This window comes from Macaca thibetana, chromosome 2, assembly GCF_024542745.1.
Source record: "Macaca thibetana thibetana isolate TM-01 chromosome 2, ASM2454274v1, whole genome shotgun sequence".
Taxonomy (NCBI): domain Eukaryota; kingdom Metazoa; phylum Chordata; class Mammalia; order Primates; family Cercopithecidae; genus Macaca; species Macaca thibetana.
In genome coordinates this window covers 32458512-32484769 of record NC_065579.1, presented here as the reverse complement: position 1 = coordinate 32484769, position 26258 = coordinate 32458512, and the positions used below count along the sequence as shown (strand labels likewise).

Here is a 26258-nt window from a genome sequence, read left to right as displayed (position 1 = left end):
TTCCCCTCCTCACCTTCTTCTCTTCCCCTCCTTTCCTCCCCTTCTCCCCTTTTTCCCTTTCATCTTTTAATTCTCTCGTCTTGGTCTATTTTGTGCCTTTATTTAATATAAGCAGTGTTTTTTTTCACTCATGGCAGAATGTTTTGTCACACTTTTTATTTGCATTGTGGCAATTTTGGGGGGTATAACCTTTGTTATGGTATCTTTCAAAAGATCTTGAGCTTTTTATTTACTCATTTTTGAGTGAGTTTTTCCTCTACTGTTTATTTGTAGGAGATTTATGTGTGAACAAGGCCATTCTGGTTCACAGTTATTTTTTCTTAGCACATTGAAGATTTTGTTTTCTTACTTCTACTGTTACTCTTGAAAAGTCTGCTGTTTTCAAGTCACTGTGTCTTTAAAGGTAATCTCTCTTCCCTCTGGTTGCGTCTAAGATTTTTTTCTTCTTAAAGTATTTGGTGTTCTGGTTTCTTTATGTTGTGTGTAGATTTCTTTTTGGTTGTCCTGAATCTATGGATTTCTGTATTTTATTGGTAAAATTCTCACCTATTTTACCTTCAAACATGTGTAATGTGTCATGTGTCATTTTATGTATTTTCTCCCTCTTTCTTTTTTTTTTTTTTTTTTTTTTTTTAAGTCAAGGTCTTGCTCTGTCACCCAAGCTGGAGTACAGTGGCACACCCATAGCCCAATGCAGCCTTGAACTCCTGGGCTCAAAATCCTACCACCTCAGCCTCTTGAGATCCTGGGACCACAGGTGCACACCACCATGCCCAGCTAATACTTTTTTACTTTTTGTAGAGATTATATTGCCCAGGCTGATCTTGAACTCCTGGCCTCAAGCGATTCTCTCATCTTGACCTCCAAAGTGTTGGGATTACAGGCATGAGCCTTTGCACACAGCCTGTATTTTCCCCTTCTGAAATTCCAATAAGAAATATCATGGAACAGACCGGGCGCGGTGGCTCAAGCCTGTAATCCCAGCACTTTGGGAGGCCGAGACGGGCGGATCACGAGGTCAGAAGATCGAGACCATCCTGGCTAACATGGTGAAACCCCGTCTCTACTAAAAAAATACAAAAAAACTAGCCGGGCGCGGTGGCGGGCGCCTGTAGTCCCAGCTACTCGGGAAGCTGAGGCAGGAGAATGGCGGGAACCCGGGAGGCGGAGCTTGCGGTGAGCTGAGATCCGGCCACTGCACTCCAGCCTGGGCAACAGAGCGAGACTCCGTCTCAAAAAAAAAAGAAAAGAAAAGAAATATCATGGAACATTATGTATGTCTTCCATGTCTCATCATCTTTTTTTCGCTTTTGTCATCTCTGGTACATTATAAACAATTTTTTTAACAATTCTAACTCCCATGCCACAAAAGAGAAGTTTTAGGCTCACAGTAAAATTGAGCACAAAGTTTACATATACTCCCTGTCCCAATACATGCATAGCCTTCCCTATTATCAATATCCCAGACTAGAATGGTGTGTTTGTTATAATCACTGAACCTGCATTGACACATTGTTATAACGTTAAGTCCATAGTTTACATTAGGATTCACTTCTTCTCCCTTAACCCTTGGCAACCACTGATCATTTTACTATCTCTGCAATTTTGCTTTTTCCACCCCTGGAAATGTTACATATTGGAATCATACAGTATGTAGCCTTTTCAGATTGGTTTCTTTCCTTTAATAGTGTACATCTAAGGTTCCTCCGTATCTTTTCATGGCTTGATAGTTCATTTCTTTTTAGCACTGAATAATATTCCATTGTCTGAATGTACCACACTTTATAAATCCATTCACCTACTGAAGAATATCTTGATTGTTTCCAAGTTTTGGTAACTATGAAAAACACTGCTGTAAACACTCCTGTGCAGTTTTTTGTGGAGACATAAGTTTTCTACTCCTTTGGGTAAATACAGAGAATATGATTGCTGAATCATGTGATAAGAGTATTTTTCATTTTGTAAGAAAATGCCAAGCTGCCTCCCAAAGTGGCTGTGTCATTTTGTGTTCCCATCAGCGATGAACCAGACTTCCTGTTGCTCTATATTCTCAACAGCATTTAGTCTTTTTAAAAATTGTTTTGGGCCAGGAGCAGTGGCTCACACCTGTAATCCCAGCAATTTTGGGAGGCCTGAGGTCAGGAGTTCGAGACAGGTCTGACCAACATAGAGAAACCCTGTCTCTCTTAAAAAATACAAAAATTAGCCGGGTGTGGTGGCAGGTGCCTGTAATCCCAGCTACTCGGGAGGCTGAGGCAGGAGAATCGCTTGAACCCGGGAGGCGGAGGTTGCAGTGAGCCGAGATCGCACCATTGTACTCCAGCCTGGGGGACAAGAGCGAGACTTCCTCTCAAAAAAAAAAAAATTGGTTTGTTTTTTCCTTCTACCAAACTAAGCATTTAGTCTTGTCAGTGTTTTGGATTTTGGCTATTCTAATAGGTGCATAGTGGTGTCTGATTTTTTAAATTTGCAATTCCCTAAGGACATATGATGCTGAGCATCTTTTCATAAGTTTATTGCCATTTGTATATCTTCCTTGGTGAGATGTCTATACAGATCTTTCGCCTATTTTATTTAATTAATTAATTAATTTTTTTTTTTTTTGAGTCCAACTCTGTCACCCAGGCTAGAGTGCAGTGGTGCAATCTCGGCTCACTGCAACCTCTGCCTCCCGGGTTCAAGTGATTCTCCTGCCTCAGCCTCCCGAGTAGGTGGGACTACAGGCACGAGCCACCACACTCAGCTCATGTTTTGTATTTTTAGAAGAGACGAGGTTTCACCACGTTGGCCAGGATGGTTCCGACCTCTTGACCTCGTGGTCCGCCTGCCTTGGCCTCCCAAAGTGCTGGGATTACAGGCGTGAACCACCACGCTCGGCCTTTTGCCTATTTTATAATCAAGTTGTTTACTTTCTTATTGTTGAGTTTTAAGAGTTCTTTGATATTTTGGATAACATTCCTTTAACTGATAAATCTTTTTTTTTTTTTTTTTTTGAGACGGAGTCTTGCTCTGTCGCCCAGGCTGGAGTGCAGTGGCTGGATCTCAGCTAACTGCAAGCTCCGCCTCCCGGGTTCACACCATTCTCCTGCCTCAGCCTCCCGAGTAGCTGGGACTACAGGCGCCCGCCACCTCACCCAGATAGTTTTTTGTATTTTTTAGTAGAGACGGGGTTTCACCGTGTTAGCCAGGATGGTCTCGATCTCCTGACCTCGTGATCCGCCCGTCTCGGCCTCCCAAAGTGCTGGGATTACAGGCTTGAGCCACCGCGCCCGGCCTTAACTGATAAATCTTTTGCAAATATTTTCTCTCAGTCTGTAGCTTATCTTCTTCTTTTCTTGACAGTTTCATTGGCAGAGCAAAAGTTTTACATTTAGTGAAGTCCAGTGTATCAATTCTTTCTTTTTTGCCCAATGCAAGGTCATCTAGATATTCTCCCATGTTATCTTCTAAGAGTTTTATAGTTTTGTACTTTACATTTAGATCTATGATCTGTTTGAGTTACTTCTTGTAAAGGGTATAAGATCTTTATCTAGATTTATTTTTTACGTGTGGGTGTCCGTTTGTTCCAGCACCATTTGTTGAAAAGACTGTCTTTGCTCCATCACATTGCCTTTGCTCCTTTGTCAAAGATGACTCCAGCCTGGTGTGCAGTGGTGCACACTTGTAGTCCCAGCTGCTCAGTAGAGTTCCATAGTTTTCTTTAGGAGGCTGAGGTGGAAGAATTGCTTCAGCCTAGGAATGCGAGTCCAGCCTAGGCAACACAGTGAGACCTCATCTGTAAAATAAATAAATACATAAATACACACATAAATAAATAAGACCAGTTGACTGTATTTATGTGGGTCTATTTCTGGATTCTCTATTCTGTTCCATCTATTTGTCTGTTCTTTGGCCAATAGGTAAAATATCATATTGTCTGGATTACTACAGTTTTATAATGTCTTGAAGTTGGTAGTGTGTGTTCTGACTTCATTCTTCTTCGATATTGTGTTGGCCATTCTTGGTCTTTTTACCTCTCCATATGCAATTTATTTTTATGTATTTCTTTAGAGACAGGTCTTGCTCTGTCACCCAAGCTGGAATGCAGTGGCGTGATCATAGCTCACTATAACCTTGAACTCCTGGGATCAAGTGATCCTCCCACTTCTGTCTGCTGAGTAGCCAGGACTGCAGGTACACACTGCCTTGCACAGCTAACTTAAATTTCTTTTTTAATTTTGTAGAGAATACGGTCTCTCTATTTTGCCCAGGCTGGTGGTCTCAAATTCCTGGCCTCACATGATCCTCCTGCCTTGCCTCTTAAAGTGCTGAGCTTACAGGCATAAGCCACTTCTCCATATACAGTTTAGAATCAGTTTGTTGATACCTGCAAAATAACTTGTTGGGATTTCAGTTGGGATTGTGTTGAATCTATAGATCAAGTTGTTGTCAAGAACTGACATCTTGACAATATTGAGTCTCTGCATTTATTTAGTGCTGCTTTGATTTCTTTCAACAGAGTTTTGTAGTTTTTTTCACACAGGCCTTACACATTTTTAAAAAATTTATGCCTAAATATTTCATATGTAGAGTACAAATATAAATAATGTTATCGTTTTATTTATTTACTTGTGGGATGGAGTCTCGCTCTGTCGCCCAGGCTGGAGTGCAGTGGCATGATCTCGGCTCACTGCAAGCTCCGCCTCCCGGGTTCATGCCATTCTCCTGCCTCAGCCCTCCTGAGTAGCTGGGACTACAGATGTCCACCACCACACCTGGTTAATGTTTTGTATTTTTCATAGAGATGGGGTTTCACTGTGTAAGCCAGGATGGTCTTGATCTCCTGACCTTGTGATCCACCTGCCTCGGCCTCCCAAAGTGCTGGGATTACAGGCGTGAGCTACTGCGCCCAGCCAATAGTATTATGTTTTAAATTTAAAAGTCCACTGTTCTTCACTGATATATGAGAAATAAATTGATGTTTGCATATGAACCTTGTATCCTACAAGAATGGTATAATAACTTATTACAGAGATTTTTTATTAATTCATTCCAATTTTCTACATCAATGACAATTTCATCTGAGAACAAAGGCAGTTTTATTTCTTCTTGCCCAGTCTGTATCTTTTCTTTGCTTTTTGCATTAGCTAGGACTTACGGTATGATGTTGAAAAGCAGTGGTGAGAGGGGGCATCATTACCTTGTTCCTAATGTTAGTATAAAGGCTCTAGTTTCTTACCACTAACTATGATGTTAGCTGTAGGTGGTTTTTTTAAATCAAGTTGAGGAAGTTCCCCTCTATTTGTAGTTTACTGAGAGTTATTATCATTCCAAATGGGTATTGTATTTTGTCAAATACATCTATTTGACATCTATTTTTTTGCATCTATTGATATGATCACGTGATTTTTCTTTTCTTTTTTTGAGACAGGGTCTCACTCTGTCGCACCAGCTGGAGTGCAGTGGTGCGAACACAGCTCACTGCAGCCTCCACCTCCTGAGCCATGTGATTTTTCTTATTTAGCCTGTTAATGTGATAGATTACATAAATTGATTTTCAAATATTGAACCCACCTTTCATACCTGAGATAAATTTCACTTAGTCATGGTATATAATTTCTTCTATGGGTTATGAGATTCAATTTGCTAATATTTGTTGGTGCAAAAGTCATTGTGGTTTTTGCCATTGAAAGTAATGGCAAATGACTTTTGCACCAACCCAAGGATTTTGCTAAAGATTATTGCATCTATATTCATGAGAGATACTTCTCCGTAGTTGTATTAGTCAGAATTCTCTAGGGAGATATTGGGAGAACCCACCCCCAATATTTCAACATAGGTTCTATTTTCCATAAGTGTTGGCCGGCTGAGAAATAAAGAGAGACTGTACAAAGAGAGGAATTTTACAGCTGGGCCGCCAGGGGTGACATCACATATTGGTAGGACTGTGATACCCGCCTGAGTCTCAGACCAGCAAGTTTTTATTAATGGTTTCAAAAGGGGAGGGGGTGTAAGAACAGAGAGTAGGTACAAAGATCACATGCTTCAAAGGACAAAAAGCAGAACCACTGATAAGGGTCTAACAAAGATCACATGCTTCTGTGGGAACAAGGCAAAGGGCAAAAGCAGAACCACTGATAAGGGTCCAACAAAGATCACAGGGCAAAGGGCAAAAGCAGAACCACTGATAAGGGTCTATGTTCAGCGGTGCACATATTGTCTTGATAAACATCTTAAACAACAGAAAACAGTGTTCGAGAGCAGAGAACCTGTCTGACCACAAATTTACTAGGGCTGAGTTTTCGCAACCCTAGTAAGCCTGAGGGTTCTGCAGGAGTCCATAAAAATTGCTATTATTCTGTTCTTTTACAAGGTGCACTGATTGCATATTGTTCAAACACATGTTTTACAATCAATTTGTACAGTTAACACAATTATCACAGTGGTCCTAAGGTGACGTATATCCTCAGCTTATGAAGATAACAGGATTAAGAGATTAAAGACAGGCATAAGAAATTATGAAAGTATTATTTGAGAACTGATAAATGTCCATATAAAGATGAAATCTTCACAATTTATGTTCCTCTGCCACGGCTCCAGCCGGTCCCTATGTTCGGGGTCCCTGACTTCCTGTAATAGGGAGACAGTGCCAAAGGGATATATAGAGAGAGATATACGAAAGAGATTTATTAGAGGAATTGGCTCACACAATTATGGAGGCTGAAAAGTCCAATGACAGGCCATCTGCAAGCTGGAGACCCTGGAATGTTAATGGCATAACTAAATCCAAGGCCGAAGGCCTGAGAACCCAGAGGGCTGCTAGTGCAAGTCCTGGAGTCCACAGGCCAGGGCAGGAGAGGATGGGTATATCCCAGCTCCTGCAGATAAATCAACACACTTGCTTTTTCTGTTTTTTTTCCTCTCTTAGCTCTTGGCTTATTAGATGGTGCCTGCTCACATTGAGGGTGGCTCATCTTTACCTAATCCACTTAGACTCACACACTCACCTTCTCATGCTGATCACAAGCACATCCAAAAGTAATGCTTTACCAGGTTTCTACAGTGTTCCTTAATCCATTCAAGTTGACATCTAAAATTAATCCTCACAGTAGTTTTCTTTTGTTGTAATGTTTTTGTCTGTTTCAGTATTGGGGTAATGCTGCCCTCATGGAATGAGTTAAGAAGTATTCCCTCTGATTCTGTCTTCTGGAAGAGATAGTAGAGAATTGGTATGGTTTATTTCTGAATGTTTGGTAGAATTCACCAGTGAACCCACCTGGACTTGGTGATCTCTGTTTTAAAAGATTATGAATTATTGACTCAATTTGTCTAATACATATAGGCCTCTTCAGATTGTCTGTTTTTCTTATGTGAGTTTTAGCAAATTCTGTCTTTTAAGGAATTTGTTATCATTTTCCTTTTTTTTTCCTTTACTTTGAGATGGAGTTTTGCTCTTGTCGCCCAGGCTGGAGTGCAGTGGTGCAATCTCGGCTCACTGCAACCTCTGCCTCCCTGGTTCAAGCAATTTTCCTGCCTCGGCCTCCTGAATAGCTGGGATTACAGGTGCCCACCACCACACCCGGCTAATTTTTGTATGTTTAGTGGAGATGAGGTTTCACCATGTTGGCCAGGCTGGTCTCCAACTCCTAACCTCAGGTGATCCACCTGCCTCAGCCTCCCAAAGTGCTGGGATTACAGGCGTGAGTCACCATGCCTGGACATCAGTTTCTTAAATTGACATCTAGGTTATCAAATTTTGGGGAATAAAGTTGTTTATAATATTCCTTTATTATTCTTTCAGTGTCCATGGGATCTGTAGTTATGTGCCTTCTTTCATTGCTCATGTCAGTAATATGTGTCTTCTCTATTTTTTTTTTCTTAGCCTGGCTAAAGGCTTATTGATTTTTCTTGATCTTTCAAAGAACCAGAATTTAGTTTCATTTTTCTCTATTGGTCTCCTGCTTTACATTTCATTGATTTCTACTCTAGTGTTTATAATTTCTTTCATTCTTCTTGCTTTAGAATTAAGTTGCTCTTCTTTTTCTAGTTTCTTGAAGTAAAACTTTAGACTACTAATCTTGTATCTTAATTCTTTTGTACATTTCTCTTGGGATTTCTTTTCTGACCCATTTGTTATTTAGAACTGTGTGGTTTTATTTCTAAGTATTTTGGGTATTTCCTGCTAAATTTATGTTATTGATTTTTAGTTTAATTCTACTGTGGTCTGAGAGCAGACATTGTATTATTTCTACTCTTTTAAATCTGTTAAGGTGCATTTTATGGCTCACAGTGTGTCTTGTCGTGGTAAATGTTCCATGTGAGCTTGAGAAGAATCTGTATTTTGCTGTTATTAGATGAAGTAGTCTATAGATGTCTCTTGTATACAGTTGATTGATGGTGCTATTGAATTCAACTATGTCCTTGCTGATTTTCTGCCTTCTGGATTTTATCCATTACTGATAGATGAGTGTTGAAGTTTACAATTATAATAGTGGATACATCTGTTTCTCCTTGCAGTTCTGTCCATTTTTGCCTCATGTATTTTGATGCTCCATTGTTGGCACGTGTACATTAAGGATTTTTATTTCTTATTAAATTGATCCCTTTTATGATCCACTTTTTAATCCTGATAACTTTCCTTGGTCTAAAGTCAGCTGTGTCTGAAATTTATATAGCTATTCCTGCTTTCTCTTGATGACTGTTAGTCTGTTTTCATGCTGTTAATAACGACATACCTGACACTGGGTAATTTATAAAGGAAAGAGGTTTAATGGACTCACAGTTCCATATGGCTGGGTAGGCATCACAATCATGGCAGAAGGCAAATGAGGAGCAAAGTCACGTCTTACATGGCAGCAGGCAAGAGAGTTTGTGCAGAGGAACTTCTGTTTATAAAACCATCAGATATCATGAGACTTACTCACTACCACAAGAACAGTATGCGGGAAACCACCCCCATGATTCAATTATCTCCACGTGGCTCCACCTTTGACACGTGGGGATTACTACAATTCAAGGTGAGATTTGGGTGGGGACACAGCCAAACCATATCAGTTACTATTAGGATGGTATATCCATCCATTTACTACACAATCTACATGTGTCTTTATATTTAAAGTGGGTTTCTTGTAGACAACATATAGTTGAGTCATGTTTTTTATCTACTGTAACAATCTCTTGTTTTGACTTGATATATTTAGACCATTGACTTTTAAAGTGATTATTGATATAATTGGATTATTATCTACCATATTTGTTACTTTTTTCTACTTGCCGCCTTTGTTCATTGTTCCTGTTTTTGTCTTCCACTCTTTTTCCGAGTTTTGGTGTTTTAATTGAACATTTTATGTGATATTGTCGCATGGTTTTGTCTGAAAGTATCTTATTTCTCTGCTTTTGAAGGTTAATTTTGTAGGATGTTGATATGGTTTAGCTCTGTGTTCCCACCCAAATCTCATGTTGAACTGTGATCCCGAGTATTGAAGGTGTGGCCTGGTGGGAGGTGATTGGATCATGTGGATGGTTTCTAACAGTTTAGCACTATCCCCCTAGTGCTGTCTCATGACAGAGTTCTCATGAGATCTGGTTGTTTAAAAGTGTGTAGCACTTCCCACTTAGCTCTCTCTGTCTTCTGCCACCATGTGAAGATGCGCTTGCTTCCCCTTTGCCCTTCTGCCATGATTCTGAGTTTCCTGAGGCCTCCCAGCCATGCCTCTTGTACAGCCTGTGGAACCTCTTTTCTTCATAAATTACCCAGCTTCAGGTAGTTCTTTATAGCAGTGTGAGAATGGGCTAATACAGACATACAATGCTAGGTAGGTACTTTTTTCCTCTCAACACTTTAAATATTTCACATCACTATCTTATTGTTTGTATGATTTCTGACAAGTCAGATATCTTTCTTGTCTTTGCTTCTCTATATATAAGATGTTTTTTTCCCCTCTGGCTTCTTTCAGGATTTTTTTCTTTATCTTTGCTTTTCTGCAATTTGAATATGATTTGCCTGCATGCATTTTTTTTATTTTTTATTTTCATTTTTGGAAGTTAACCTGCTTGGTGTTCTCTGAGCTTCCTGGGTCTGATGTCTGATGGTTTGGTGGATTGGTGTCTGATATTAATCTGGGGAAATTCTCAGTCATTATTGCCTCAGATATTGCTTCTATTCTTTCTCCTTCTGGTATTCCCATTGTACATATTTATAACCTTTGTAGTTCCACTGTTTGTTGATTTTTTTTCCTTTTTTTCCGTCTTTTTTCTCTTTGCTTTTCAGTTTTGGGCATTTCTCTTGTCATATTCTCAAGCTCAGGGATTCCTTCCTCAGCCATGTCCAATCTACTAATGAATCCATTAAAGCGATTCTTCATTTCTGTTAGTGTTTTTTAATCTCAAGCATTTCTTTTTTGATTCTTTCTTAGAATTTCCATCTACCTGCTTAGATTACCTATTTGTTCTTGCATGTTGTCTGTTTTGTTTTGTTTTTTTCCAGTAGAGCCTTTGGCATATTCATCATATATATTTTAAATTGCTAGTCTGATAATTACAACATCCCTGCCATATCTGACTCTGGTTCTTCTGGTTTTTTTGTTTTGTTTTGTTTGTTTGTTTTTAGATAAAGTCTTGCTCTGTCACCCAGGCTGGAGTGCAGTGGTGTGATATCAGCTCAGTGCAACCTCCACCTCCTGGGTTCCAGCAATTTTTGTGCCTCAGCCTCCCAAGTAGCTGGGACTACAGGCATGTGCCACCATGCCTGGACAATTTTTATATTTTTAGTGAAGACAGGGTTTCACCATGTTGGTCAGGCTGGTCTTGAACTCCTGGCCTTGAACTCATAGCCTCAAGCTATCCACCTACCTTGACCTTCCAAAGTGCTGGGATTACAGACATGAGTTACTGCACCTGGCCTGACTCTGGTTCTGATGCCTGCTCTGTTTTCAAACTCAATTTTTTTACCTTTAAGTATACCTTGTAATTTTCTGTTGGAAGTTGGACACGATGTATTGAGTAAAGGCACTGCAGTAAAAAGGCATTTAATTGAAATGTGGTGGGAGGGAAAGTGTTCTGTTGTCTTATAATTAGGCTCAGTCTTTAGGGAGCCAGTGTTTCTGGACTGTGAACTTTATAAGTGCTTCTCAGCCCCCAGCTCCACTCACGTGGGACAGAATGGGGCTAGAGTTCGGTATTTCCCTTCCCCCAGGTCAGTTAAGCTTTGATAAAACCCCAATAAGTTAGGCTCAGGTAAAAACAGTTTCTCTCGAGGAGAGGCCTGCTAAAGACCAGAATGCTTTTTTACTTTCCTTCTTCCTGTGGCAGAAGCATGGGAGGATTTTTACTCCAGTCTTCGTTGTGAGAACCTGGTAGAGCTCCTACAGGTAAAACTTACAAAAGTGTAGGTGTCTCCATCTAAGTCTGGGCCCCTCTGGAGTTTTTTTTATTTTTTATTTTTATTTTTATTTTTTATCTGTCTGTTTTGAGACGGAGTCCCGCTCTCTTGCCAGACTGGAGTGCAGTGGCATGATCTTGGCTCACTGCAATCTCCACCTCCCAGGTTCAAGCAATTCTCCTGCCTCAGGCTCCTGAGTAGCTGGGACTACAGGCACACACCACCACGCCCAGCTAATTTTTGTATTTTTAGTAGAGACAGGGTTTCACCATGTTGGCCAGGATGGTCTCGATCTCTTGACCTCATGATCTGCCCGCGTCAGCCTCCCAAAGTTCTGGGATTATAGGCGTAAGCCACCGTGCTTGGCCCCCTCTGGACTTTTTAACTGACTCATCCTGAGCGTCCAGCAATTCATCAGTTGCATTTTAGGTTTTCCTGTGGAGGTTCTGCTTGTGGGTTTGTGCTTTGGTAACTTGTGACTCTGAATTCACTTGTGTGTTTCTCTAATACTGGGGACAGCAGTTTGCCCTGTGACCTCAATTCTCTGATATATCTAGGAAGAGTTGTTGGTTTTCAGCTTGTTTAGTGTTCCTCCTGTTAGGATGGAGTGGCAACTTCCAAGCTCCTTACAGGCTGGACTGAAAACCTGAAGTCAGCCAGTAATTTATTTTTTTTCCTTGTGGTTTTCATTTATTAGAAAAACAGTGTAACATTGAAGAAGACATTTTAAATCCTTGTAAAATAACCTTCATGTTTTCATTTATTCACATTGATTTTCAATCTTTGTTTACATGCATACATTTTAACTTAGCTATTATCACAGTAAATGTATAAAAATTTTCATTAAGTGTTTAGCACACCTTAAGCATATTTTATTTTCAGAATCTTCACAATTATTTTTTAAATTTTTGTTTAATATTCCACCTGACTGATATTCATTCATTTTCCTAATTTTCTTCCTATTGGATATTGTTTGTTTCTAGCTGTCTTCTGTTGGGATTCATTCTTCAGTTTCAGCTAGCCTCAACTTACTAAACATGAGGCATTTTATATCGGATTTTAACTTTTTTTTGGTAGAGATGGGGGTCTCACTATGTTGCCCAGGTTGGAGTGCAGTTGTGCAGTTATGGCTCACTGCAGTCTTGAACTCCTGGACTCAGGTGATCCTCCCACCTGAACCTCCCAAGTAGCTGGGACTACAGGTGTGTGCCACCATGTTCTGCTAATGTTTTTCACATTTTTATAGAGAGGGTCTCACTATGTTTTCCAGGCTGGTCTTGAACTCCTAACCTCAAGCAGTCCTCCCACCTTGCCCTCCCAAAGCGCTGGGATTACAGATGTGAGCCACCATACCCAGCCACATCAGATGTTTTTATTTCAACTTATTGAGGAAGGAATTTAAGTTTAGTTATGTTAAATATAACAAGATTATGTAACAAGTAAGCATCAGAGCAGGATTTCAACTCAGATATGCGGAAGATCAAAAGCCTGTATTCCTTACCTCCATGGTATGCCATTACTTCAGCAAACACCTTTTTTCCTTCTTTTGAATGACTTCCTAAGATAAAATCCCAGAAATACACTGTTTGTGATTCATAATATGAGTTTTCAAGCTTGTTTATACTAGGAAGACATTGCTATTCTTTATCACTATACTAGTTTATCCCTTAGTATACTCAAAATTAATATTTTGAGTAGTACCAGTTTTAATTTTTTATTTTGTACATAAATTCAAAGCCTTCCAAAGTGTTTGTTTATGATTTATTTTCTTGTTAAAATCTGTTCTTGTTCATTGCCTGTTTATAAGTGTTGTCTTGATGTTTATATTTGACATGTAAATTTTAATTTGTCAATCTGTTTCTTCTTTTAATTGTTCCAAATTTTAGAAAGTTGTTTCAAGTATCTGATACCTAATTCTAATTTATGCTAGTTTTTCTAACATTTGATATTCAGCTTCTGATTTTGAGTATATTTTTGTGTATGGCCTAAGATGCTATTATTCCTATTGTTATTTAGTCATCCTAGTATCATATTCAATCAACCTCCCCCACCACCACCACTGTTTTGAGTGTGGTTGCATTAAAAAGCATGTGGGCTTTTGGTCAGAACAGATTTGGGTAAAATCCTGGCTATGAGTATCAGTCCCCTCCTACTTTAAGAGTAACTTCTTCACAAAAGGCGCTAGAAGATCGTCTGCTTTGCCTCTAGTGCTGAGGAATGTTGCACCTACAACTATCATGGAAGACGCTGAAGCCTCTGGTATGCAACCCTGTACTCCCAACACCCTCAGGGAGCCCCAGCTCTGCAGGCCTCGGACTTTCATGCCAGGTAAAGCTGTAGGACAGAGGCCAGGCATGGTGGCTCACAGCCATAATCCCAGCACTTTAGGTGAGAGGATTGCTTGAGGCCTGGAGTTCAAGACTAGCCTGAGCCACATAGCAAGACCCCATCTCTACAAAAAATTTAAAAATTAGTCACACATGGTAGCGTGCACTGTAGTCCCAGCTACTTGAGAGGCTCTTGGGGAGGGATCACTTGAACCTCGGAGTTTGAGGCTGCTGCGAGCTATGATCACGCCACTGTACTCCAGCCTGGGTGACAGAGCAAGACCCTGTCTCAAAAAAGAAAAAAAAAAAAAAAGAAGCTATAGGACATAGGGGAGCTAGTCATATGTCTGTCCTACTAAGAGTCTAGATGGCACAGGGCCAGAATGCAGAAATGTGTTAGAACCAGAATGCAGCTATGGCTGACTTGGAACCATCTGTCAGAGGAAAAAAGGCATGCAAATAGTTACTCATTTGACCAAAGCAGAAGAAAACCAAAATATCCAATGCCTCCAGGAAGAGAGGCAAAGATAGAGATACTAATCATTTCTCTGCGCATCTGGCATGCCGTGGGTGAAGAAGAGAGCCAGGTTGGTGAATAGATCTGGAAAGGTTACCATCATTCTGGATTGAGCTCTGCCCTCCAACCAAACATCCCTGAGCAGCCGCTGCACGCCTCACCGTGCTTCCTACCACACATGGATCAAGAGCACCTCCACAGGTTCTCAGAAGCTACAGCACCAGGATCCCCTGCTTTTTGCCTGCTTTTTGCTGTTCTTCTTAAGACAGGGTCTTGCAATCACAGCTTACTGCAACCCCTGCCTCCCAGGCTCAAGCGATCCTCCCACCTCAGCCTTCCAAGTAGCTGGGACTACAAGTGCATGCCACCATGCCCAGCTAATTAAAATTTTCTTTTTGGTAGAGACAGTGTTTCTCCATGTTGCCCAGGCTAGTTTCAAACTCCTGGGCTCAAGCAATCCTCCTGTCTCAGCCTCCCAAAGTGTTGGGATGACAGGCATGAGCTACCATGCCTGGCCTCTCTTGGTAATTTTGACTATGCCTCTCCCAAATATATACCTCTTGGCCTCAGCACGAGCGAAGGTGGCCTTTGGCATGTTATTTCCAGCACTGTGGTTTACTTCAGCTTTTTAATTTGTTTCCTTCATAATTTCTACTGTCATCCAGTGTTGGCGTTTCTAGCTATCCTGTTAAGGGTTGTTCTTTTGTTTTGTTTTGTTTTTTGAGATGGAGTTTCGCTCTTATTGCCCAGGCTGGAGTGCGATGGCATGATCATGGCTCACTGCAACCTCTGCCTCCCAGGTTCAAGCTATTCCCCTGCCTCCCATGTAGCTAGGATTACAGCGCCCACCACCATGCCTAGCTAATTTTTTTGTACTTTTAGTAGAGTTGGGGTTTCACCATGTTGGCCAGGCTGGTCCTGAACTCCTGACCTCAGCTGATCCACCCACCTTGGCCTCCCAAAGTGCTGGGATTACAGGTGTGAGTCACCATGCCTGGCCTCAAGGATTATTCTTTTGATTTGGGGGAACAGGGTTCCTTGGCCCTATTACCCACCACATTGTTCTCCACTCTGCATCCTGACCATCTTCATCTGCATTTTTCACTCCTGAGTACTGGCGAAGATGAGCACAAGGGTAATGGGACTTGATGTAGTGACACTGTATCCACCACAGGCTTAGAGAGGTTACATCCACCACAGGCTTAGAGATTCTGTATCCATCACAGGCTTAGTGAGGTTGCATCCATCATACAGTTATGTTGCACCCATCATACATCTAGAGATGTTGTATGCACTATACAATCAGCAATATTGTGTCCATCATACATTTAATAATCACAAAAAGCCATTACATTGCCCACATTTCTGAGCACATCTTCCCTGAAAATTTTGACATGTGGTTCTAGGACGTCACATTTTCCACGCACTGGTTTTTTTTCTTCTGGATGTCAAGCCCTCAGGTCCACATTATCTAGAAGGTGGTTCTTTCAGGTAGTCCAAGAAGGAAATGGGGGAGAAATTTCCCAAAGGCTTTTAAAAGCAATACCTTGCTGACACTCATTGAAACTCATTTCAGAGAATTCGATGATGGTTTTTGGAAACCATAAGCATTCCAGAAGAACAGAGTAGCTAGAAGTGCCCCCACCATTCATGTGTCCCAGGACTGACTGACGGTGGAAAAGCTTTATGTGTGTGTATTTTCCTTGCTACCTGGTCAAGGTCTCCAATCAATAGTTTAAAACTTTTTCACAGTTCATTTTCGACCACTCAGGATTTCCTTTAACTTTCCTGCAAACTCAAATATGCATTTAAAAATAATCTGTTCCATTTTTGCAGGATATGGTTGAAAGATATTTCAGATTATCTAGTCTACCATATTGCCCCCCACCTTTTTTAAAATCAGGAACTTTAAGCAAAAACCAATAACAACCGGGTTCTTCAGTGGTATTCCTGCCATGGCTAAGACAAGCACTGAGTCCTTTAACTGACCTGCATCAAGTTGCTTAGGGAGATTTTTCCCTCTAGTTTGAGTGTTTAATGCTTTCTTTGCTGCTTATTTTCACTCAATATGGTAGAAACACTTTGAAATCTGCCCAAATTCCATCAGCCCTATTGGAGAGGCACCTGAGAAATGAAGATGATGTTTCTGACTCATATCTTTCTTTGACATAAGGCAAAGATAGGAGTCAGAATAGAGGATAAGGCCGGGCGCGGTGGCTCAAGCCTGTAATCCCAGCACTTTGGGAGGCCGAGACGGGCGGATCACAAGGTCAGGAGATCGAGACCATCCTGGCTAACCCGGTGAAACCCCGTCTGTACTAAAAAATACAAAAAACTAGCCGGGCGAGGTGGCGGGCGCCTGTAGTCCCAGCTACTCGGGAGGCTGAGGCAGGAGAATGGCGTGAACCCAGGGGGCGGAGCTTGCAGTGAGCTGAGATCCGGCCACTGCACTCCAGCCTGGGTGGCAGAGCGAGACTCTGTCTCAAAAAAAAAAAAAAAAAAAAAAAAAAAAAAACAGAATAGAGGATATACATTCCTTTATCTTCTCCTCAAGTGCTTCTCCAAGTGTGACTCAGACCAGGAGCATCAGCATCACCTGGGAATTTGCCATAAAATGCAGATTCTCAGACCCTATTCCATACCTACTCAATCAAAACTTTCAGGCATGGGCTCCAGAGATCTGTGTGTTCAAGTCCTCGGGTGACTCTGATGGCATGCTCACATTTGAGACCCTCTGCTCTGGTCTGATCACCCAGAATCTCCCTTGGGAGAGCTACCTTGAAATTTCTGCTTACTTCCCCCACAGCATATTGAAGACTCTGCAGTGGTTGTTTTGTTTTGTTTTGTTTTGTTTTGTTTTGAGACAGAGTCTCACTCTGTCGCCCAGGCTGGAGTGCAATGGTGCGATCTAGGCCCACTGCAACCTCCACCTCCCGGGTTCAAGCGATTCTCCTGCCTCAGCCTCCTGAGTAGCTGGGATTACAGGCACGTGCCACCACGCCCGTCTAACTTTTTGTATTTTTAGTACAGACAGGGTTTCACCTCCGCAGTGGTCGTTAAAGCTTGACCACTAAATTGCCCTGGTTCTTCAGCATGCACTAGGCAGGCTGGACCAGAAGCCGGGAGACCTGGCTCCCAGTCTCATTCTCATTACTAACCAGTCCTGGAGTTTTCCCTCACCATGAAAATGGGATATTTACCATCTGCTTTCTCTGCTTTGTGTTGCAGGAAGATAAAAAAAAAATAATAATAATGGATATTCAAACGGCTTATGTTGCATGTAAAATGCAATGTGGCATTGATTGTAGATCCCTTAATTCAGACAGATTTCCCCAGGCAGACGCTGTGTGTCACAGGGGAATGGACAGCATCACTTTTTACATCCAGTCATATTCTATGAAATTGCAACGAATTCGAACTTGTGACTATAAAAGATGCCATTGTGGGAGTGTGGTGAATAAAAAACAGCTTTCATGAAACTCAAATCTTGAAAATCAATGCTTTCTGGGTCTTCTTTAACTGTAAAAGAGATAAAGTATTAGAAATGGAGAAGGAAAGGAGGGAAAAAGCCATCCATTTACTGCTTAAGAATGTCTCTGCTATCGCGATACCTAAGGTCACATGCGTAGCCACTTGGGTTAATGATACTCAGTTTGTCCACAGAGTGGCAGTAGCAACTGTCTGAGAATCCGTCTCCGCTGGGGTTCCTTCTGTCTACAGAAAGTGAAAGACTGTTATTCAAATTCCACATGCAAAAAAAGCCTTCTTACATTAAATACCTAGGTATTTCAGGAAGAAGTTTTATTTGACTTAAATTGTGAAGGCAGTTTCTCATTTGAGGAAAAGAAAGATAACATGTTTCGGTTGAAATGTCAAGATCCTTTGATTGCACATTTAGTTTCCTAGGATAAATTATTCTAGCCAGTGGAGCAGAAACTGGCTAATCAAAGGAACAGTGCACAGTTACACTTCTGTATATCATTCTCTTTTTTGAAAATAACAGCTGGAATTTTGTAAAAAGTGAAATTACAATTTACCACCTCAACTCAGAGGACATATTAGCTTGATAACTTATTCACGGTTGCTGGTGAGTTCAGGCTTAAATATCAGCTGCCACTCACAAGTGTTTACACTTGACCTTTCCTAATGAGACATCAAACGTCTTGGTAGTGGGTGGGTTTTAACAAAGCTGCCCACGCGAGAACCATTGTGGAGCTTCTTGTTCCGGGGCCAGTCACGGACAAGCTCATGACCAGCACGCTCAGATGCGACAATCAGATAACAAGAGGCAAGAGAAGATTTTCTGGGAAATAAAAGATCATTTTTGTGATTTCTTTAAATTCAGATCATATTAATTAGGTGGAGATAGACATTATTTCTCCTGTTTATGTAAAATAATTTAGACAATGAAGTCACGAAATTCATGAGAATAATTTAAAAACTGTTGGAACTTCCCAATGTTTTTCTTGGCATTCAGTCACTACACATAGAAATGTATACTATGCCGACTCCTAATGACTTAGCAGGTCCCTCAGGCTTTGTTCCACAGGATGTGACATTTCCTCTGCCAACTTTTCCTGCCTCCTTTCCCAATCATAGGACTGCTGTTCTCCCTGACAAGTAAAGAATGACAAGAACTTTTATTTAAAAAGATGTTTTATGTATCTTTTAAATATTTTTAATGTATTTAAATTTACATTAAATTTAATGTATTTAAATGCCTCTGAAATTATTAAGAATGGCTTAATAATAATCCCTTTCATCTTATTGCAGAAGACACTATTGTAATAGCATGACTAGGAAGGAAACATAGCTAATTATTAAGATGAATCATTTAGCAAGGTGGGGAAAAATCCCTTGTGTGTAAAAATATCTAGTGATTGACATGTTACCAAATTTATACAAAATAAATTTCCATGTAATTGAGACTGATTTTTCCTCTTAGATGGAAAGAACCTTCCTGATCAGGAGTGGTGTTGGGGGAATGTTTTCCTTATGAAATGAGAAACAGAGCTTCTGTAGGGCCATCTGAGATCAGGATGCTTGCTTCAAGATACCACTCTGCCGCTCTCCCCACCTGCCAAGTGTTTCCTGTCTCGCGGCTGCTTCCTATTGGCTTATTGTAAGGATTTTGACTTCTATGCTGCATGAACCGGGGAGTCACTGGAAGAGTTTCAGAGGTGCACCTTGGTAGACTCACGCTTTCTCTGGATCTCATTGGCTGCTCTTATGAGTCCAGAATGGAAGAGGATGAGGACAAATGCAGGGGGATGTTAGGAGACCACTGGGCAGGTCCCTGTCATTTCTCTCTCTCTGATTCCTTTTGCTGCCACTTTCTCCTTGTCCCCTTGGCTCCAGCCCCCTGTCGTCCTTGCTGTTTCTTGCACCTGTGAGGCATGTTCCTGCCTCAGGCTCTCTGCCTGCTGTGCTGTCACTCCGCAGACCCACGTGACTTCCTCCTGAAGCCCCTTCAGGCCTCTGTTCAAACATCACCCTCTCATCGAGGCCTTCCTTGACCACACTGCTTAAAATTGTCCCCCTCGCTTCACCTTACCACCTTCACTGCCTCATTTCTCCTTTGCACTTACTCACCATCTGACATGGTTATCCAGAGCACGAGCCCCACGAGGAAGGGTCTGTCTTGTCCACTGCTGGACCCCTGACACCTACCCTTGGGGCTGGCCCACAGTTGGGAATTGCATGGCTGTCTGAAGCCAGCACCCTCCTGGTTCTGTTGTTCCCTGGAAGTGGGGTTCAGTGTACCCCACGAACCAAGGCCCTCATCTCAGAGGGCATGCACATGGTCACCGCCTCAACTGTGCATTCACACTGGGCCCTTCCTGCAGTTTACTCTCCTATGTCAGATGCCCTTCAATGAAAGCAAGTACATTGCCACCATGTCACACCTCTAGTTACCATTTTCTTTATGGTCCAGGTCCTGACCAGTTCTAAAGATGGGCCAGCTGCTGTATTTCCAAGAACCCCATGACTTCCAGGGCCCCTTGTTCCCAGGGAAGCCCCACACCCCAGTCGTCCTGTGCATAACCTCATGGGCCAGCACCTGGTAGCTGCTGGAAGGCTGGGCTCCTCCAGTCCTACCTCTAGTCCTGCCACTTTACAACTGAGCACCTCCCGCTGCAGCCTGCTGAGTCCTTCAGAGTCCTTGCCGCTGGCCCTGTTTACTTTTTTCTGAGAAGGTATCTGTGATGCCAAAGAGAGAAAAGCAGCATTTGCTAATTTGGATAAAATGTTTCCTTGGGAAGGGCAAATTGATGTTCAGTTGTCCCTCAGTATCTGTTGGGACTGGTTCCAGGACCCCTGTGGATACCAAAACCCTCAGATGCTCAAGTTCCTTATATTAAATAGTGTAGAATTTACGTATAACCTAAACACTTCCTCCTGTATACTTCAAATCATCTCTAGATCCCTTACACTACCTAATACAATCTAAATGCTATATAAATAATTGTTGTACTGTATTTTTTAAATTGCTTTTTTTTTTATTGTTGTGCTATTATTTTATTGGACTCCCCTCTCCCCCTCCTGCCCCAGTAATTTCAATCCAAGGTTGGTAGAATCCATGGATGCAGAAACAATGGATACTGAGGGCCGGCTGACTAGACCTATTTTTGTTGTAATTACTCATTCTCTTCTACCTCATTAAGCTTGGTTCTTTCAAGCATGAATACCTGGTTGAATCTGCATAACCTCTTATTATCGACCTACCTTTGTTCACACACAAATGATTGCTGCTTAGAGCTCTCCTACTAGGCTCCTTTGGTAAAATAAATTTTATTTTCTCAAGATAGAAAGAAATGTGATACCTTGCAGGTTCTGTGGTTTCCTTGTTTTGCTGGATTGCAAGTTCTTCAGGCTTAAACAAATACTCTGTACCCCAACATCGGTAGTACCCAGCTCTCAGTTGAGAAAGAGATGTAATTAATGTGAATGCCACTCTTGGCCCCAGGCACTCCTGACCTGCCTCCACTGGGGACTGGTTCATACCCTCCTCTCCTGGCCTCAGTTTCCACACCTCTTAGTGAGGCCTTTACCTTATACTTCAGAAATATTGTCAGTATGACTTTGAAGATGAAAGTTCGCCCCAAAAACCGCTCTCTGTTATCACTGTGAAACCAGAGATGGAATGGAAAAATGGATTTCTGAGACATTTTAAATTATTCCTTGCTTGTCTTTAGAGGCAAAATTCAGATAAGAAAGCTTATCAATTATACTTTTGTTTCTACTCAAAAACTCATGACTACTCACTCAAAAGCTCCTTGTTCTTATCTTAAAACATTGTTTACAGTGTCCCAGATGAATGGCAACAAATCCTGGGGTTTGCTGTTTGGATGGTACATTTATTCCCTGGGGAAAGAAGTAACAGTTTGAGATGGAGCAGGGTTGGGGTGGGAGAATACTTCTCATTCTGAGGAATATCTAATTTTGCCAAGATGAGCATTCCTGGTTCTTAGTCTATTGATGAAAATAACTGGTTTGTTTTTGGAACTTTTGACAAAAAAATAAATAAATTTGTAGCTGAGGGAGTTTGGTTTTAAAATGCAAACACAGGAGTTATGAGTCAAGACTTGGACAGGGTGTCATTTTCTTTTTAAAGGGCAGCAGTATGATTCTTGGATTTGTCTTTGTTATCTTGACTTTTAATCCAGATTCCTGGGCAGTTGGTCAGCCCCAGGACATCTCCAGGGGCAGGTGGCCTGGCTTTGGCACACTACCCAGTAAATCTCTGCCTGAGAGGATGCTTCAGCTGGGAGGCCAGCCTGATTTTTAAAGGCAGAATTGGACTATTTACTCTCAAACACTCAGTAACACACACTGTTTAGAAAGAAACATTCCTATTCTGGGAGGTAGGAGGAGACACACAGAAGTGTCATTTACTTCTAGTCTTTTCTGGTAGAAGCTATGAAACTGAGTTTACTTTCTGGAAATTTGTAGTTTATTTTCTAGAAAATTGCATTTTATCACTGCAAAAAGGATTTTATTTCCAAATGAGTAGGCTTTTGAGCAAGAGTTTTGGAGTCACAGAGACGGAGTTAAGAAAGTGACAATGTGCAGTGGCGATTCTCAAGTTCAAGGAGGAAAAATAACATGCTTTTATTGGGAGACTTTGCTTGTCTATAAAAGAAAGGAGCTATTGGCATTTATGTAGAAGTCAGCAGTTTCTTGGCACCAAATAAATAATTTTGTTGTGAATCGAGGGAGAATTATCCATAGTATTTTTTACTAACCAAAGAAATGCAAGGAGAATTGTAATTCATCAGGTTTTGATGGTCAGGAAAGTCAAGCTGTGTTATTAGGGTCATGACAATCACAGACATTACGGATGGCTGACCTGTCGCGTGTTTGTGTGGATAGAGGGCAGAGGGTGGAGTGTGAAATATATCACAGAATTATGTCAAATAATCTGGATAATTACTATTGCTTAAAATTGAAGTGCACAGCTAGAAAAGTGGGTAGTGATGCACTACGGTCTTGCTGAACACTGGGTAAGAAAATCATGGCAAACGTTGAGTCTGTTTTGGAAATGTTCTAAAACCAGACTATTAACACAGTGAGCCATTTTAAATGTGGCTTGCTACGTGTTTGGAGAGAAACACATACTCTTTTATTAGGAACATGAAACAAACTCTTTGAGCCGCAGTATCACTGCGAGTGAGTTTAATTGCTGGGATTAATAAATCACAGCTGCGAACGTTAAATTCTTGGCAGGATTCTTTATTCAGCTGTTTTCCCCTTGCCCCATTACATTCCAGATTTATGGTCTGCATTATGTCTGGAGCCAGAAGTAAGCTTGCTCTTTTCCTCTGCGGCTGTTACGTGGTTGCCCTGGGAGCCCACACCGGGGAGGAGAGCGTGGCTGAACATCACGAGGCTGAATATTACGTGGCTGCCGTGTACGAGCATCCATCCATCTTGAGTCCGAACCCTCTGGCGCTCATCAGCCGCCAGGAGGCCTTGGAGCTCATGAACCAGAACCTTGACATCTATGAACAGCAAGTGATGACTGCAGCCCAAAAGGCAAGAATGCTTCTCAGAACCTGAGTTTCTCTCGTAGAACAGAGCAAATTGCTCTTTATCCCTTGAGTAAATCCCTTTACCCCTTGGGTAATCCTAGGCTTCCTACCAGCCTCTGAAAAATCATCCAACGACTGGGTGCGGTGGCTCACGCCTGTAATCCCAGCACTTTGGGAGGCGGAGGCGGGCGGATCACGAGGTCAGGAGATCGAGACCATCCTGGCTAACACGGTGAAACCCTGTCTCTACTAAAAATACAAAACATTAGCCGGGCGAGGTGGCGGGCGCCTGTAGTCCCAACTACACGGGAGGCTGAGGCAGGAGAATGGCGTGAACCCGCGAGGCGGAGCTTGCAGTGAGTCGAGACTGCGCCACTGCACTCCAGCCTGGGCGACTGAGCGAGACTCCGTCTCAAAACAAAAACAAAAACAAAACCAATCATCCAGCTAGTTAACCTGAGTTGAATTAGTCAGTTGGATTAGGAGCCTTACCCCTCAGAGAGTGGTCCGTGGACTGGCAGCATCAGCATCCCCTGGGAGCTTGTTAGAAATGTAGAATCCTTTGGGAGGCCGAGACGGGCGGATCACGAAGTCGGGAGATCGAGACCATCTGGCTAACACGGTGAAACCCCGTCTCTATTAAAAAATACAAAAAATTAGCCGGGCGTGGTTGTGGGCGCCTGTAGTCCCAGCTACTCGGGAGGCTGAGGCAGGAGGATGGCGTGAACCCGGGAGGCGGAGCTTGCAGTGAGTCGAGACTGCGCCACTGCACTCCAGCCTGGGCGACAGAGCGAGACTCCGTCTCAAAAAAAAAAAAAAAAAAAAAAGAAAAGAAAAAGAAATGCAGAATCTTGGAGCGCACCCCAGACCTACCGAATCAGAATGTGCGTTTTAGCGGGATCCCCAGGTGATGCTTTCAAACACGGCAAGTATGAGAAGCCCAGAACTAGATCTCCGGTTCGCAAGTGTGGTTGTACATAAGAATCACCAGACAAGTGGTAAACAGTATGCTGCCTGGGTCCCAGAGAGTCCGTTGTAATTGGTGTGGAAGGGGTGTGGACTGGGCATTGGGATTGTTTTCCGGCTCCCCAGGGCAGTCTAATGTGCAGAAAAATTTGAAGATGACTGGGCGTGACGACCTCTCTGAGTCATTCAAAGCCTCACTGAAGTAGTAAACATCTGCAAGAATGCCTTTTGCTCCCTTCAGACTGTTTGGGGCTCGTTTCCGGTCTCTGTGTCGGACTGTGAACAGTCTGAGACCTTTGCCCAGACAGAACAGACCCCAAGCTGACAAAGGGAAGGTCAGTGCCAGCCTTTGTGAAGGCTTCCTGGTTGACCTGAATTTCTTGCTCCCTCCAGGAAGGGTGGGGACAAAGGAGAGGCCCCCCGGGGGCAAAGAGGGAAATGTGGTGCCAGAGGTTGCCTAAGAAAATGCCCTGCTGGAAAACACAAACCCAAAGGAAGTTTGGGCTGTAACTGGTGCAGGGTGACCAAGCGCAGCTGCTTGAGGAAGCTCTGCTGTGCCTCAACAGGATGTAAACTCATTGTGAGCAACGCTTTCCTGCTCTCTGGGAACGTACAGGGCAGAACCAGCAGGTCCTGCCCTGCCGGCAGGTCCTGCCCCAAACAGTCCCTGCCTTAGAGCAGGGCGGTCAGGATGGCCTGGACAGCCACAGCAATTAAAAAAGTGCTACGTTTTAAAAGTTTAGTCTATAATACATGTACGAAGGCTATGTGTGCGGGGTTGGGGGTGATTTTGGGGGGTATGTATGTGTGTATAACATGATGTTGAAAGGCAACTTGAAGACTTGGTCCAGCTTCTGATGGGTGACACTTCTTTTTTTTTCAACCAAGATCAACTTTTGCAAGGGTGACACTTTTCTTTAGTTCCAACCTGACGTACGGTTTCTCCTTGAACACCTTCAGTGGCTCAGAACTCTCAGTCTCACAGGCCCATTTGTTCCAATGGTGGGAACTTCTGGACAGATCTTCCTTTCAATGAGCAGCAGTCAGCCTCCCCGTAACTGCCACCACGATTCCGTCCTCACAGCTAAAGGGAGCAGGCCGTGTCCCTTACCGCGGCATGCCATCTTCTCCACCTTTGAGGGCAGCTGTCATGACCCCCAGCATCTGTCCCCCAGGCTATATCCTCAGTCTCTTCCACAGTTCCTTAGGAGACTCAGTTTCCAAACCTTCTACTAAAGACTTCCACGTGTTCTCTGTGCTCAGAACTGTATGTAGCTCTCCCGATTCTAACAAGGGCAGGATGGAGAATTCTCACCTGTCTCATTCTAGATGTTGTCCCCAGCAAACCGCTGGCAGCCACACATCTCACTGTGGGTTATGTATAAGGCACTTGCTGTCAACTAAAACACCTTTTCACACGAGCAGACACACATGCTGCCGTTGCCATCCTGTACTTATAAAGGTGATTGATTTAAGCTGAGGGCAAGACTTCACATTTATGCTGTGAAATTTCATCATTCCAGCCTGTTGGGCTATTTAGGGATCTTTACTGACATCCCAAGTATCAGTTACCTTTACGTCATTCACACATTTGATACACACCTCATTTATGTCTATGCTGAAGTCAGTGTAAAAAAAACCCAGGCTATGCCCTCAGACCTCCTGATGACACTGATCTCCTAGAGGGCAGGCATTCTCTTGATAGAGATGTTTGCCTGCATGGCACTGAGTCCAGCACCTGAAATGTCATCTGCCTCTTGCTTCCCTCCCCTGTCCACCGGACCATTCTGAGACATTTGGCAAATGACACACTGAAACCCAGACTGTGACTGTAGAATTCTCCTGCATTCACCTTTCCATAACCTGCCCCCAAAGGAAGCACTTAACACGGTTTTGTTGAACCCACGCCAGCTGCACAGCATCACTCCGTCTCTATTTGTTTTCCAGGACCAGGATGAAGCTGTTGATATGATCACTTTTAGAATTTACAGATATCTCAGTTCCCATACCTGGTTCTATGTTTTGTGTTGGTTTGTTTTCCAGCAGCACTTTTATTT

At 42.4% G+C, this 26258-nt stretch overlaps 1 protein-coding gene across 2 annotated transcripts in view; it reads left to right on the top strand.

The window, feature by feature from the left end:
• BTD (biotinidase) overlaps positions 1-26258 on the top strand; it is a 45530-nt gene that overhangs the window by 11663 nt on the left and 7609 nt on the right. The window contains exons 1-2 of one of the 2 annotated variants that reach the window (XM_050777596.1): positions 11075-11348; positions 22975-23239. In XM_050777596.1, coding sequence (XP_050633553.1) covers positions 22979-23239 — 261 coding nt within the window. In that variant the 5' untranslated portion in view covers positions 11075-11348; positions 22975-22978. Of the gene's footprint in view, positions 1-11074; positions 11349-22974; positions 23240-26258 lie in introns of those variants that run through there. The other variant, XM_050777588.1, reaches the window with a different exon arrangement.